Source organism: Microcaecilia unicolor, chromosome 2 (genome assembly GCF_901765095.1).
Source record: "Microcaecilia unicolor chromosome 2, aMicUni1.1, whole genome shotgun sequence".
Taxonomy (NCBI): domain Eukaryota; kingdom Metazoa; phylum Chordata; class Amphibia; order Gymnophiona; family Siphonopidae; genus Microcaecilia; species Microcaecilia unicolor.
In genome coordinates, this window is record NC_044032.1 from 389,181,076 (window position 1) to 389,197,766 (window position 16,691).

General features: G+C 41.6%; 1 protein-coding gene across 1 annotated transcript in view; it reads left to right on the plus strand.

The window, feature by feature from the left end:
• The window catches only part of CCDC158 (coiled-coil domain containing 158), a 1,152,460-nt gene that overhangs the window by 1,118,005 nt on the left and 17,764 nt on the right, over nt 1-16,691 (plus strand). Inside the window, exon 34 of the mRNA XM_030192135.1 lies at nt 4,439-4,636. Coding sequence (XP_030047995.1) covers nt 4,439-4,636 — 198 coding nt within the window. The remainder of the gene's footprint in view (nt 1-4,438; nt 4,637-16,691) is intronic.

Below are 16,691 nucleotides of genomic sequence, written 5' to 3' on the forward strand. Positions count from 1 at the left end.
GTTTTATTCTGCCTTCTATCTCAGACACTCTGATTTCTGTTGCCTTTTATGAGGCAAGTTTTCTCTACTCTTTCCGGAGTCTGGCCATATCTTTTAAAATGTGGGTTCCCCGTAGCCGTTCTTTAGTCCATTAGTGTTTTTTTTTTGGGGGGGGGGGGGGGTCATTGCTCTTAAGTGTGAGGAAACAGAACGCAAAACCCCTCATTTTAACACTTGTTTTGGTGCCAGTTTTTTCATGTGAGCCAAGCACTGAAGAATCTTCAATGAACTATGGTTCCATCAATATTTCTGTGCCAGTACTGTCTGGTTTCTACAGATTTAAAAAGAAGAAAAGAGAGAAATTTCAGTTGCTTTTTTTGGGTGTTCATTTTATCAAGCTAAGCTTGGCCCTTTAGTGCAGTTGGTTCTAGTACATGAGGAATGTTTTTTGAGCTGCTGGTCTGATGTTTTTCCAGCAAATTAAGACTTTGTTTTAATATGTTCTTTAATTCAACTAATTCGCTGTCTATAGTCGGCTTTCAAATATTGCTATGATGTCTGTTATAATCGCAGCTGTTATCCAATGGTTAGGGCTCTTCAGCTTTGAAAAGAGACAAATGAGGGGAGATATGATTGAGGTCTACAAAATCCTGAGTGGTGTAGAACGAGTAGAAGTAAATCGATTTTTTACTCGTTCCAAATGTACAAAGACTAGGGGACCCGCGAGGAAGTTACATGGAAATACTTTTAAAACAAATAGGAGGAAATATTTTTTCACTCAATGGATAGTTAAGATCTGGAACTCTTTTCTGGAGGATGTATTAACAGCGGTTAGCATATCTAGGTTTACAGAAGGTTTGGACATATTCCTGGAGGAAAGGTCCATAGTCTGCTATTGAGACAGACATGGGAAGCAACTGCTTGCCCTGGGATTTGTAGTATGGAGTGTTGGCACGATTTGAGTTTCTGCAGGTGCTTGGCTTGGCCACTGTTTGGAAAACAGGATACTGAGCTAGATGGACCATTGGCCTGACCCAGTATGGCTACTCTTACATTCTTATATTATGTTATGTTATGTTATGTTATGTTATGTTATGTTATGTTATGTTATGTTATGTTATGTTATGTTATGTTATGTTATGTTATGCCCTAGTGCCACTGAAATCTTTATATATAATCTCTGCTCTTTCTAGATAATGCCAGGGCAGAACATGAGCATCCCACATTTATCTGGATAGCAATCCGGATACTGATTCTGAATATTCCTGCATATTCCAACAGCAAAGGACTCAAATACAAATCCACTTATGCATCCAGCTTTTCCTACTTAAGTGCACAACTATGGAATGCACTACCAAAAGCAGTAAAAGCTACGCTCGACCACCTAAATTTCCGGAAAGCACTAAAAACAAATCTGTTCAGAAAAGCATACCCCACCGACCCAACATAAAAAAAAACATGGATACCAGCGACATAACGTAACCAAAGACCATAACTGGACATATCTTAATCCTTCCTCTTCTTCTCTAAGTTCCCCCCAATGGTCTTTACCATACATGTACCTCAATATCACCTTGCAACTGTTCATACCTTGTATTTGTTCATACCGGAATCGGCTAACGCCATTTACGGTACTATGTAAGCCACATTGAGCCTGCAAAAAGGTGGGAAAATATGGGATACAAATGTAACAAATAAAATAAATAAATAAAATGTAAATGCTACCGCCAGTCTTTAAACAGATGCCAACCACACTGTGTAAATATTGGCCTGAAAGATTCCAGAGTACAATTTGCACTCCACAAGAATGTTATCCTGCATGACTGTATGACATGTTTTGACACTAAGTGCCTGCCTAGGGGTCTACAGAACATTAAACATAAATAAAGTTAAACTTAAAGATATAAACTGGTGTGAAATGATATCAAATAAATACAATTAGATAAAATATAAAATATATTGATTGTATATCTAACAATATATATTTGTTGAAAATTTACAGGTAATTAAGAATAATAAAATTTGATAAAAATAATCAAAAAAGGACTTGCATACTTTTATGTGTGTAACCCCTGTGGTAGGTAACTCTATAAAAGACTTTTGTGCACATTATGGAGACTACAGACACTCCAGAACACAGCTGCTTGATTTCTTAGCTGGGCTCATAAGACAGATCATATGACCCTCACTTCGCCATACATTACATTGGCTACCAGTGTCTCATCAATCCCACTTTAAAATTCTTTGCCTAGCTTTTAAAGCTTATCACTGGGGCACTCCATCCTGTCTTTTTTCATCTATTATTCCCTACACCCCTCACCGGCCTCTTCATTCACTGGATACTCATTATCTTGTTCTTTCTTCCCCACCGGCCTCTTCGTTCGCTGGATACTTGTTATCTTGTTCTTCCTTCCCCAAAATTTGCTTACTGTGAATCCACTCACAACTCTGCTTTCTCCTTTCTAACACCAAAATTATGAAATGTCTTTCCTCCTATTCTGCCTTCTGAAAACTTCTTTCCCCCAGTTTAAAATGTTGCTAAAGGTACATTATTTTGAATTGGCTTTTAATATGACTCAATAAAGAATACCAAGGGGGTCCTATGTGCCTGAGTGGCTGGAGCAGTTCAATCCGTTCATTTAGTCTTTTGATTTTAATGCTTGTAACTTTGAGTGTGTGACATCTGTCTTGTTTTTATTGGCATTCTTTTCTATCTTTTAATGTTGATTTTGATTATGTAAATTTCCTTGACCTGTTTCAGAATTTGGCGATATAACAAGCCTAACTAATAAACATAAACATAAAAACATAAAAGGCCTTTATATTGTGAAAAAATCTTTTGTAAAACTATCTCCTCAGGGGCATTTGTTGCCTTTGTAAAATAGGCACAATGGGCTAAACAATTGCACCTAAAAAAATCAGTGTGAAAACATTTCGGCCTAAGCGTATTCTGTAAGCAGCGCTAAGATTTAGGCACGGTATATAGAATACGCTTAGTTGATATCCCAGTGCCTAAAACTGTGCACCTCCATTTACTCCAACAAAAATATGGTTTAAATCCCTGCACGTAAATTTACGCGCTCTGGGCAATATTCTATAACTAAGCGCATGAATTGTGGAATGCTCATTTCCCCACCCATAGCCATGCCCCTTTTGAACTGCATGCATTAGAATTTTGGCGCACTTTATTACAAAATATGCTTACTGAGTTGTGTGCATAAATTCTAATTATTGCCAATTAGTGTTCAATATTTCTTGTTAAGTGCTGTTATCAATGCTGATTAGCTTCTTAAGCCAATTAAGTTACGCACATTGTTATAAAATATGCCTGGATTTTGGCACACATTTCTAAGCATTGTATATAGAATCTGGCAGAATATACATAACTACATGTATGTTCTTTTCCTGCCTAGGCACCATATTATCAGATGTCATATGCTGGGTCCTCTAGGTTAGCTCTCTGAGAGAGAAACTCAGCAATGTCTCTTTTTCCAAAGATAAGGCATAACACTGGTATACTGTTTGCATTCTTTATTTCAACTTAATGTGGATGCGTTACAATGGGCTTCCAACTAGCAGCTTCACGTCTCCTGGCCCTTCAAAACAATTTGCCAGGTGCCCTTGGCCTGGATTGGCCGCTGTCGTGGACAGGATGCTGGGCTCGATGGACCCTTGGTCTTTTCCCAGTGTGGCATTACTTATGTACTTATGTACCCCAAAGTAACATAGATGACGGCAGATAAAGACCTGAATGATCCATCCAGTCTGTCCAACAAGATAAACTCATAATTTATGTTTTGCTATGATATAATATATGTGCATTTGATCTTGATCTGTCCTTGTCATTTTCAGAGCACAGGCTGTAGAAGTCTGCCCAGCACTGGTCTTATTCTCCAACTGTTAGAGTTGCTGTCAAAGCTGCACTCCAACAACCAGATCTGTCTATGTCCTGATTGAGCACATATATTATAGAAAGGTTTCAAATTAAATTAAATTCTAGGAACTATTTTTATTCTGTGTATATGCTTGTAATATGCCATCTGATTATTTAATTGTCAAAACAAAGGCTTGATGCTTATTTTTGCAGCAATGGACACAGGCAACTTATTAATAAAGGTTGAATGATATGTTTTCAGACCACTAAAAGAAATCTGATTAAGCATTCTTTTTCCTTTTTGTATTTATTTCCCCTCCTCTCAGTGTATTTGAAAGTTCTTGGGATGTGGTTATGCAAATTTTTCTGAACTTGCTGATTCCTTAGTTCTGTTACCACTTAGCTTTCTATGACTTGAACGATTATAGAGTAGGGAAGTGAATGGTATTGTTAAAAGGAAGACAATCTTCCAGCCCAGGTGAGTATAGAGGTTTGTAATCATGTAAATAATCTTATACAATGTACAACTGTAAATATTGAAAATGTGTAATTTTTTCAAATATTTGCTTTATTTATATATTTTAGTGAACTCTCAAATTGCTTCTACTGCATCTGGTCATACTTCTTCACCAGATAAACCCCATGAGGATTGGAAAACCAAAAGTAAATCTCCTGTTCCAAAACTGACTATTACAACAGATGATAGTTCTGCAGTGCCCAGCATGGCAGAGAAACCTTCATCCTCCAAGAGGTGTTGTTCACAAGATCTCTCCGTCAATAAATGTAAGTATAATGTGTGGGGCTTGTGGCCTTAGTGTAATTATTTTCAACAATCTTTAATATAAGTTAGTTAATAACAGAGAACATCCTATGAACTACTATAATTCTGAATTTAAAACAGTGATTTGAAAGCTAGCCATGTAGCTCAGGCAATAGTGCTTTGTATTTTGGCACAAGGGATCTGGATTTAGATTCCCATCTGTTGGGGATAATTTTCTGGGTATGCCATGGAGATGGTGAACTGAAGTTCAGGGAGGAAAGATGATTTCTGGCAGTGTGTTGGCACCTGTCAGTCAACAAGCAACACTATCAGGCTTATTTTCGAAAGAGAAGGGCGCCCATCTTCCAACACAGATCGGGAGATGTGCATCCTTCTCTCAGGGTCACCCAAATCGGCATAATCAAAAGCTGATTTTGGGCGTCCTCAACTGCTTTCTGTCGCGGGGACGACCAAAGTTCACGGGGGCGTGTCAGCACCGTAGCGAAGGCGGAACTGGGGCGTGATTAAGAGATGGGCATCCTGGGCTGATAATGGAAAAAAGAAGGGCATCCCTGATGAGCACTTGGCCGACTTTACTTGGTCCATTTTTTCTTGTGACCAAGCCTCAAAAAGCTGCCCGAACTGACCAGATGACCACCGGAGGGAATCGGGGATGACCTCCCCTTACTTCCCCAGTGGTCACCAACCCCCTCCCACCCTAAAAAAAAACTTAAAAATTTTTTTTTTTGCCAGCCTCAAATGTCATATCCAGCTCCATGACAGCAGTATGCAGGTCACTGGAGCAGTTTTAGTGGGTGCAGTGCACTTCAGCCAGGCAGATCCAGGCCCACCCCCTACCTGTTACACTGGTGGTGGTAAATGTGAGCCCTCCAAAACCCACTGTACCCACATGTAGGTGCCCCCCTTCAACCCTTAGGGCTGTGGTAGTGGTGTACAGTTGTGGGGAGTGGGTTTTGGGGGCTCAGCACCCAAGTTAAGGGAGCTATGCACCTGGGAGCAATTTGTGAAGTCCACTGCAGTGCCCCCTAGGGTGCCCGGTTGGTGTCCTGGCATGTGAGGGGGACCAGTGCACTACAAATGCTGGCTCCTCCCATGACCAAAGGGCTTGGATTTGGTCGTTTTTGAGATGGGCGTCCCTGGTTTCCATTATGGCCGAAAACCGGGGATGACCATCTCAACATTTAGGTCGACCATCTCTAAGGTCGACCTAAATGTTGAGATTTGGGCATCCCCGACCGTATTATCGAAACAAAAGATGAATGCCCATCTTGTTTCGATAATACAGGTTTCCCTGCCCCTTCGCAGGGCCATCCTGCAAGGACGCCCTCATGAAAACTTGGGTGCCCCATTTGAGTATTCCCTCCACGGGTTCCTCTTGAAGTAAGTGCCTCTTCACCCTTAGGATAGCATATGTTCCTTGTGCCACCCAAGCATGCTTGGGAAAGGGCTAACCAGTGCAGACTGATGACATGAATAAACATCACAGGCTATATTATATTGATTCCTGGACTCCAAGCCTCTAAAGATCTTGTGGACTTAACTACTTTCTCTTAACCCTGAACCTTTCCACCCCACATATCACTTTCCTTTAATTGTACTTTCCTGTTTAACTAAATGTTATAAGCCACATTGAGCCTGACAGTGGTGGGAAATTGTGGGGTATAAATGATATAAAATAAAATTAATTAATTAATCAGAGCAATCCAGTGGTAAGAATATTGAAGCGCCACTGGAGAATTCTACAAGTGCACCCAGCATTCCAAGACCGTCAATTACGCATAGTGTTTTCTAGAGAACAAAACCTGAGGGAGATAATGCAACCTCAGGTAGGAAATAAGATCACAACCACCCAGAGTATGGGACATAGAGACTGTGGAGACTGTATATACTGTCTGAATATGGATACTACAAATGTGTTCATTAACCCTAGGGATGACAAAAAATATAAGCTTAGATATAATACAGACTGCAATAGTACTCATGTAGTCTATGCCTACCATTTAACATTCGGCCGGTGGTAAGAATATTGAAGCGCCACTGGAGAATTCTACAAGCGCACCCAGCATTCCAAGACCATCAATTACGCATAGTGTTTTGTAGAGGACAAAACCTGAGGGAGATAATGCAACCTCAGGTAGGAAATAAGATCACAACCACCCAGAGTATGGGACATAGAGACTGTGGAGACTGTATGTACTGTCCGAATATGGATACTACAAATGTGTTCATTAACCCTAGGGATGACAAAAAATATAAGCTTAGATATAATAGAGACCGCAATAGTACTCATGTAGTCTTTGCCTTGAAATGGACGTGTCCAAAAATATATGTGGGGAAAACCACACGGGCTTTAAAACAGCGGTTAAGTGATCACAAATATAATATCACACATCAACGCAGGGAAACACCCCTGGTAGCCCACTGCATATCAAAAAATCATGCGTTATGGATCTTAAATGTACAGTTATAGATCACATAATTGGGTCCCAGCGGGGTGGTAACAGAGATAAGGTTTTGATACAAAGAGAACAACAATGGATTTTTAAGCTAGATACCCTAGCCCCAAAGGGTCTCAACAATCGGATTGAATGGAAGGCGTTTTTGTAGCTTGCTCACAACATGATCAGGAGAATGATGGTATAGACAGACAATCCAGTAAAGATACTCGGTCCCTTTAAAAACTAAGCGGTCCGTGATTGGACGTACTTGATGGCGTCTGTTTTAAATAGCCCTGACGCCATGTTAAACGGTAGGCGTCCCGCTAAAGGAACTAGCAGGACCCTCCGAAGGTAGGATTCTCTCTGCATTTTATACGCTCAGCTAATCCATTGGTCCCCTCTCTGAAATATAATATTTACACTTTCATTGCAGGGCAAATTAAGTAGCCAAGGGAAAGCTCCTGAAGAAGCACTTGAGAAACAGGAGCGCTCTGTCGAGCATTTCCAATCATTTGAGCTACAGCCCAGATAAGTGTAATCTTTAATTGGAATACGGTTATGCTAAAAAGAGCCGGTAAATTCCACATGGAGGTTTTCAGACTAGTGACGATTCTGCACCTAAACCGTGTAGCAGACTTAAAGGTCTGTATAGTACAGGATAGGAAGCAGTCTGCCAATGTAGGAAAATACAATAAAGACGAAGGCAGAGAATCTGAAATCTTTCCTCCATAGAAAAGAGAGTGAAGCTTGCGTTTAGTACCTATACAAAGTATCTATAACAATATTTCAGTACTGCTGGTAAATTTATATGCCCCAAATACTGACTCTCCTGAGTTTTTCTCTAACCTTTTTCAAACATTACAGTCGCTGGAATCTAGTCCTATAATTATGTCAGGGGATTTTTAACATTCCTTTAGATTATTATCTTGACAGGCATTCCCAAATTAAGGTGTCACCTTCTAAATCGTCAATCACTTTACATTCTTTTATAGATCAATTACATCTCATTGATCCCTGGATATTATGTAATCCGACATCTAAAGAATACACCTTTCACTCTGCACCTCATAAAAGTTTTTCCAGGCTGGACTATTTTTTAATCTCTAATAGTTTAGTAGAGACAATAATCACCTTTAAAATTTCACCAGTTGTAGTGTCTGATCATGCACCAGTTTCTTTAGCATTAAATTGGTCTACTATCCACCTTATAATTGAAAGAGAAAAACGCCTAGATTTCGACCCAAATCGGGAGATAGACGTTTATCTCACAAAAACGAATAAATCGGTATAATAGAAAGCCGATTTTGGACGTTTTCAACTGCACTCCGTCGCGGAAGCGTACAAAGTTGACGGGGGCGTGTCGGAGGCGTGGCGAAGGTGGAACTGGGGCGTGGTTATTGGCCGAGGAGCGATGGGCGCCTTTCACCGATAATGGAAAAAAAGTATGCGTTTGTAGCTAGAATTTAGGGCACTTTTCCTGGACCCTGTTTTTTCATGAATAAGGCCCCAAAAAATGCCCTAAATGACCAGATTACTACCAGAGGGAATTGGGGATGACCTCCCCTGACTCCCCCAGTGGTCACTAACCCCCTCCCACCACAAAACATGATGTTTCACAACTTTTTATTTTCACCCTCAAATGTCATACCCACCTCCCTGGCAGCAGTATGCAGGTCCCTGGAGCAGTTGTTAGGGGGTGCAGTGGACTTCAGGCAGGTGGACCCAGGTCCATCCCCCCCTCCCCACCTGTTACAATTGTGCTGCTTAATGCTTATTAGTCGTCCAACCCCCAAAACCCACTGTACCCACATGTAGGTGCCCCCCTTCACCCCTTAGGGCTATAGTAATGGTGTAGACTTGTGGGCAGTGAGTTTTGAGGGGGATTTGGGGGGCTCAACGCACAAGGGAAGGGTGCTATGCACCTGGGAGCTCTTTTACCTTTTTTTTGGTTTTGTAAAAGTGCCCCCTAGGGTGCCCGGTTGGTGTCCTGGCATGTGAGGGGGACCAGTGCACTACGAATCCTGGCCCCTCCCACGAACAAATGCCTTGGATTTATTCGTTTTTGAGCTGGGCGCTTTCATTTTCCATTATCGCTGAAAAACAAAAACGCCCAGCTCACAAATTGTCGAATAAAACATGGACGTCTATTTTTTGAGAAAATACGGTTCGGTCCGCACCTTCATGGACCCGTTCTCGGAGATAAACGCCCATGGAGATAGACGTTTTCGTTCAATTATGCCCCTCTATAACTCCTAAAAAAAATCCCCACTTTGGAGATTATCTCCTAGTCTTCTTACAGATGAAGAAATCTGTGTAAAGCTGAAAACTTTTATTGAAGAATTCTTTATTAATAACTCTTCTACCTCACTTAGCACAATAACGATTTGGGAGGCTTTTAAAGCAGCCCTCCGGGGTGAACTTATATCTCTAGCTGTGTACAAATTTAAGAGTGATAATGCTCAAATAACACAACTCGAATCTCAAATCAAAGGCGCAGAAACTAAATATTTTCAAACAGGAAATACTATTTTCCTCAACTCTTTGTGGAATTTAAAATATAGAATAAATAAATTGCTTAGTCTTAAAGCTGGTCAGCAAATTTTCACTCTAAACATTATGCTGAAAAAGACAAAAGTAGTAAATTATTAGCAAATTATCTTAAAAGAAAACGATCTAAAGTACAGATTTCTGCTATTAAACTTTCAAACCATAATACTGTGACTTCCACAAAGAATATTTCCAAAGCATTTCATCATTTTTATTCTGAGTTGTATAAATCTGAATCTCCTTAATTTCAAAATCTAACAAATCAGTTTCTGTCTTCACTAGATAGCCCCACATGGGCAGAAAATGATGTTATATTTCTTCAAAATCAAATTACAGAACAAGAGCTTATTACTTCCATTAGAGATAGCCCGGGCTCAGATGGGATTCCTGTTGAGTTTTATAAAATGTTTAAAAAGGACCTTTCTCCTATTCTTATAAATCTCTTCAATGAGTTATCTCCTGAGAATATATCTCACAGCCTATTTTCTGAGGCAGTTATCACTGTTATACCTAAACCTAACAAAGATCCCTTATTAATATCTAATTATCATCCAATTTCACTATTAAATGTAGATTATAAACTGTATGCTAAAATCCTTGCAAATAGAATTTAAAAAATTATTTCTGAAATTATTCATCCCAGTCAAGTAGGTTTCATGACTGGTAGATATCTATATATATAAAAGGCACCACCAACGTTCTATGAAGCCTCCAGCCGGAAGTGTGAAGCGCCAGAGATATCCAGTTTCCCCATGAGTGAAGGAAAACAGCACAACACGAAATCCCTCTCTCTGTAACAGTGAAGGACTCAGAGGGGGAGGGGAGAGAGATGCCCTCACTCTCTCTGTAACACAAACACAGAACAGCAGGAAACTTAACACTGAAGGACTGGACTCGAAGGGGGGAGGGAGAGAGGGCAGAGGGCAGGGACACACACTCCCACATGCACACTCTGAAGAAAACCTTGCTAGCCCCCGTTTCATTTGCATCAGAAACGGGGCTTTTTTACTAGTATTAGTGATAATACACGACTTTTTTGCATATATCTCATCTTGCATCTTCCTATTCTCTCCCTGCTGTGGCTCTTTCCTTAGATGCAGAAAAGGACTTTGACAGGATCGAATGGAACTACTTATGTGAAGCCTTATCCTGGTTTGGTTGTCCTCCTGAATTTCTACTTAAAATTAAAACTTTATATGCTAATCCAATTGCTAGGGTAATCACCAATAATTCATTATCAGAGAAGATTGGGCTCAATCATGGTAATAGACAAGGCTGTCCCCTCTCCCCATATCTATTTAGCATAGCACTTGAACCACTTTTGATTGCATTAGATCCAGGGCCGCCAAGAGGGGGGGACAGGGGGGACAAAATTCCCCGGACCCGGCACCAGAGTCCCACCCACCCTCCGTCATCAGGACCTCGCGCCTCCAGGGGCCCGTGGCGCTTCCTGGCGCTCCCTGCCACATCGTTGCGACGCTCAGCTTCATTCTTTCCAGCTGCCTTGCATTTAAAAAGTTGCAGCAGTGGCGAAAAAGCAGGTTCGCCTCTCCTTTAAGCTCTTCCCCTTCTCTCTCAGCGTGCACTGATGCAATTTCTGGTTTCCGCAAAGGCGGCACAGTGCACACTGAGACAGAAGGGGAAGGGCTTAAAGGAGAGGTGAGCCTGCTTTTTCGCCATAGGGCGGCTGGAAGGAAGGGAGGGCTGTGGTGGAAAACTGAGGGCACAGCTCGGGCTGGGAACTGAAACTCAGGGGGGGTGAAAAGGGGGATACGTTGGGGCCTGGGGCGAGTCACTGGACATGGAGGGGAAGGGAGGGGAGGACAGGGAGCAAAGGAGAATCACTGGGGATGGATAGGGAGGGCAGAGGAGCGAGGAGAGTTGCTATGGATGGATGGAGGGGAGGGGAGGAGAAATGCTGGACATGGATGGAAGTGAGGGAAGACAGGAAGGAGATGCACATGGATGGAGGGGATAGAGGAGAGGGCAGGGGACAGAGAAAAATCACTGGATGTGAATGAGAGGGGAAGACAGGGGGCAAAGGAGAATCACTGGACATAGATGGGAGGGGAGGGCAGAGGAGAATTGCTGGACATGCATGGGTAGGGAGGGCAGGGGAGAGAGGAGAGTTGCTATGGATGGATGGAGGGGAGGGTAGGAGAAATGCTGGATATGGGTGGAAGTGAGGGAAGACAGGAAGGAGATGCACATGGATGGAGGGGAGAGGAGAAATTCTGGATATGGATGGAGGAGAGGGAAGAGTTGAAATGCTGGATATGGATAGAGGGAAGGGAAGAGAGGACACGAGATGAACATGGATGGAGGGGAGGAGAGAGGGGATAAGTGCTGGACATGGATGGAGGAGAGGGAAGAGAGAGGAAAGAGATGCATCCTGACGAAGATGAGGGAAAGGGAAAAGAGGAGAAAAACTGCACATGGCTGGAGAAAATAGGCAAAAGCTGGATCCACTCTATACTTCCTCTAGTCAAGTCCGCGGAGGACCCAGCTTTTACCTATGGATGTAGGGGAAGAAATGAAGAAGAAAGGAGGAAAGTAAAGAAATAAATGGAAAGGAAACCCTGGAAGTGGAGTTAAGGGAGCAGATAGAGAGCAGCAGAATCAGAGACTTGGACCAACATGATCTGAAAAACAGTCACAAGACAACAAAGGTAGAAAAAAATCATTTTATTTTCATTTTAGTGTTTGGAATATGTCCAATTTGAGAATTTACATCTGCTGTCTTATTTTGCAATGTATAGCAATGTTCTGTTTTTCTGATATTGTGCTGCATGCAGAATCTGTATGCTAATTTGGTTTCTGTCATTTTGGGTATACTGGAGCGGGAAGGGGTGGGTAGGCCCCAGCAAACTAGTCTGCATAGTTCCCTGCAGTTGCTAAGACCGGCCCTGTCAGTTGTTGACCGTCTGCCACCGGGCCGGGCCCCCTGCATTGAAATCACAGCGCCTCTCACCTCCGTGTGAAAGCGCTGCAGGCAGCAGCAAATCGCCTCCCTTCGGGCTTCCTTCCCTCTCTGTGTCCCACCCTCACGGAAGTTACGTCAGACAAGGGCGGGACACGGAGGGAAAGAGGCCAGAAGGAGGGAGGCGATCTGCTGCTGCCTGCAGCGCTTTCACATGGAGGTGAGAGGCACTGTGATTTCAATGCAGGGGCCCGGCCCGATGGTGGGCGGAGGAGGAGCGGCGGTGACCTCGGGGGGGGGGGGGGGGGGCCCGGGGGGGTGGCCTTGTCCCGGGCCTGGCCCAGTCTCTCAGCGGCCCTGATTAGATCTCATGCACATATAAAGGGTATTGCCTACAATGGTTTAGAAATTAAATATTCGGCTTACACTGATGATGTTTTTCTATATTTGTCCAGTTCATATCAATCAATACCCAATCTTATTGAACTAATTACTTACTTCTCTCAGTTTTCTAGTAATAAGATCAATCAACAGAAGACTGACTTATTACCACTTATTAAATATGCATTCTCAGACATTGCCAAGTCTTTCAATTTGGTTTGGGCAATGCCTAAAATTAGATACCTTGCAACTAATTTACATACTTCACTGACAGATACTATTCAGTATAATGCTGATTTAATTCTCAAGTCTCTTAAATTGTTGCTACGTTCCTGGCACCCACTTAATTTATCTTGGTGGGGTCATCTTGAAACTATTAAAATGATGGTTTCTCCTAAAGTTAACTATACTTTAAGTATGCTGCCAATCATTTTTCCTCTCACGTTTTATTCTCAAATAGACAAATTACTGGGCACTTTTTTGTGGTCAAATAAACAACCTAGAATTGCTCTTAAAAAAACTTAAAAGCACTAAAGATTCAGGGGTGTTTTGTTTCCTGATTTTTTTCACCTATCATAAATCCTTCATTTCTCATCAAGGGTGTAATTGGTTATATCAAAAATCCTGACTATAAACCAATATGGTTGATTTTTGAAGAAACTATGATTCATCCATATCAATTGTCTCTTTTCCTCTCCTCTACCCCATTTCCATCTCATAAAATAGATGATATAATAATCTCCACTGTTAAATGCATGGTAGAATTGGTTAAGTTACATACTATTCCTTTCACTTCATCTCTTTATATGTCACTATGGTATAACCCTCATGTATTAATAAACAAGGTTCCTTTCTTCTGGAGGGAATGGATTGATAAAGGAATTTGGACTCTCAGATATTGTAAATGAAGACAAAAAAATCCGTTCTTTCTCTGAAATCATAGAAAAAGTTTCTCTGCCATCTTCTGTATATTTCAAATAGTTACAACTATCTCATTGTATAAATGCTTTACCTTTCATCTCCCATTTGACTTACCAATTGCCCTCTTTGCTTTCCAAAGCTCAAACACTGATTATGAATGGTCACACAGCCTCTTTTATTTATAAACTTTTAATTAAGCATACATATAATTTCAATTTTGTGCTTCAAAACAGCTGGCAAACAGAAGTTAGTTGTGACTTAGATATAAGAATCATGGGATCATTTTTAGACAAAAGTTATAAAACCTTTACTTCTGCTTCTATTCTCCAATCAATGTACTTTTTATATCACAAAACCAACTGGACCCCTCGTAAACTTGCTATTGCAGGTCTTCAGTCTTTAGATAAATGTTGGCACTGTTCTCACAAGGTGGGCACCTTATTTCACATGCTATATGAATGTGAACAGATATTTAAATTTTGGAAAGCAGTATGGTGTATCATCCAAAAGATTTTGTCCATCAATTGTGACCTTACTTTTTCAATAACAATTTACAAATCTTCCTTCCAAAATCTGAATTTATCAGCTTTGCAGGCAAAATTGTTGGACATTTTGCTTACCATCGCTCAGAAGCATATACTCCAAAACTGGAAATCTTGTCAACTATTAAACGTGCATTTCTGGTAGAACACAGTCTTACAGCATCAAAAATTTGAATTTGCAATGGCAGAGAAAAATTAGACGACCCTTTCTAAGAAGAAAGTCTGGATTCCTTTGGAACATTATTTTCAAACTCTACAAACTGCATAATAGTCCACAAAAAAAATTTCAGTTGAAAAAATGTATTATCTCCTTTTTTCTTATGTAGATAAGAATGTTTTTGCATACTGACTTTGTATTTTTCTTTTCCCTATTCCTCTCTATGTTTGGTTCTCTTTTTCTTTCATGTTTATTGTACTTTTGAGAAAAACTAATAAAATATATTGGAATATAATACTTGGTTATGGAGTTAATTCTGTTATTTTTGGATGTTGTGAGCTTGGATCTGGAGATAAGAGAGAACATTTGCTTCTGACACTACATTGTCTGATGTTGAAACGCAGCAAGAGTCCCATTCTTTTAGTAATTTATACTGTCAGATTCCCCAATAACACCCCAGAAGGTTCTTATCTGTGTATGCCCCACAGGCAGCGGTCAGCAAAGCACTGATCGCTGCTGGCTGAAAATTGGGCTTGAGTTTCTTCCTACTTCTGACTGAAAGAGAATTTCCAAACAGTATTTTATTTATAATCACTATAAGGTTTATGCAGGATCCTTAAATTTAGCCCTCAGGCAAAATTCCCTTGAGTATGACAGTTCTGCTAACAAAACTCATAAAGAAAGAGGGAATACAGCGTCAAGATGGTGACTGCAGCTTAGTTTGATGCTATTCTCTCCATTATGGTGAAGAAGAAAGGGAGGCTGAGGGTTTATCCCTATAAACCGCAGTTGCAAGTCTCTTCCCTGATTGTTGGTCTGATTGACACTTACTTTAATCAAAGCCAAGCTCCACCTTTAGTCGGTGAGCTCCCGGCTGACCTAACGACATGACCAGGAGGTGTGTCAGCAGATTTTGGGTCTGACATCTCATTGACTCCCGAGTTACAGCCACAACAGCCACAACCACTCCTTGATGCATAACTGATTTCAGAGACTGGTGCCCAATGCAAGATGTCGGCATCCCCAGCCCATGGAAAGATGTAGTCAGCATTTCAGGAAGAAGTTTTTGCTTCTCCGGGTCAACTTTTGTTAGGCGCAGCATTGGGTGGAGCTGCAGCATCGGATATGGATGGGGCTTCTGCTGCTGCTGGAAGCGGACCAAAGGTTACTGTGTTTGCTGAGATATTGCTCCAGACCTGCAAGGGAATGGGGTTCACTGGAATCCCGTGGGGACGGAAGCAGTTCCTGTGGGGTTCTCATGGAAGTGTATGCTGCACTTTGTGCCAGCCTCTCACCTACCAAGTACCAGGTTCTTTGAGTGCTGTCTTCTCCTCCTCCTTGCTTTAACATCACAGATGTGGAAAGTCTCCATTAAGGAAGTGATAGAGATACAAATGATGATGAAATTCAAAAAGGCATGGGATGAACACAGAGGATCTCTAATTAGAAAATGGAAGTTATAAAAAACCTAAACTTAAATGGCTGCATGTGTATGGATGTGTCGCGTGACACTTAGATGATGACTCTGGCTGTGATGAACTAGGGCCGATACCGGGAGGCCTGTACAGTCTGTGTCTCATATATGGCAATCTGGTTTAGGATGGGCTGGAAAGGGTTTAGACAGCAACTTTAGTGGCTGGAACATGAGGACACTGCTGGACAGACTTTTATAGTCTGTGTCCTGCAAATGAGAAGATAACTAGGCTGGAGTGGGCTTTGAGGGCAACTCCAGCAGTTGGAACATAAGGATAGGGCCAGGTGGACTTCTATGGTCTATGTCCCAGAAACACCACAGAAAGACCATAATCAAGTATATAATCCAGCTTATAATCGAAAGAGAAAAACGCCTATATTTCGACCCAAATCGGGAGATGGGCGTTTTTCTCGCAAAGGCGCCCAAATCGGTATAATCGAAAGCCAATTTTGGGCGTTTCCAACTGCACTCCGTCGCGGAAACGAATAAAGTTGACGGGGGCATGTCGGAGGCATGGTGGAGGCGGGACTGGAGCGTGGTTATCAGCCGAGGAGAGATGGGCGTCTTTAGCTGATAATCGAAAAAAAAAAAAGGCGTTTGTACCGCGATTTTGGGTCACTTTTTTTGAACCCTTTTTTTCACGAACAAGTCCCAAAAAAGTGCCCCAACTGCCCAGA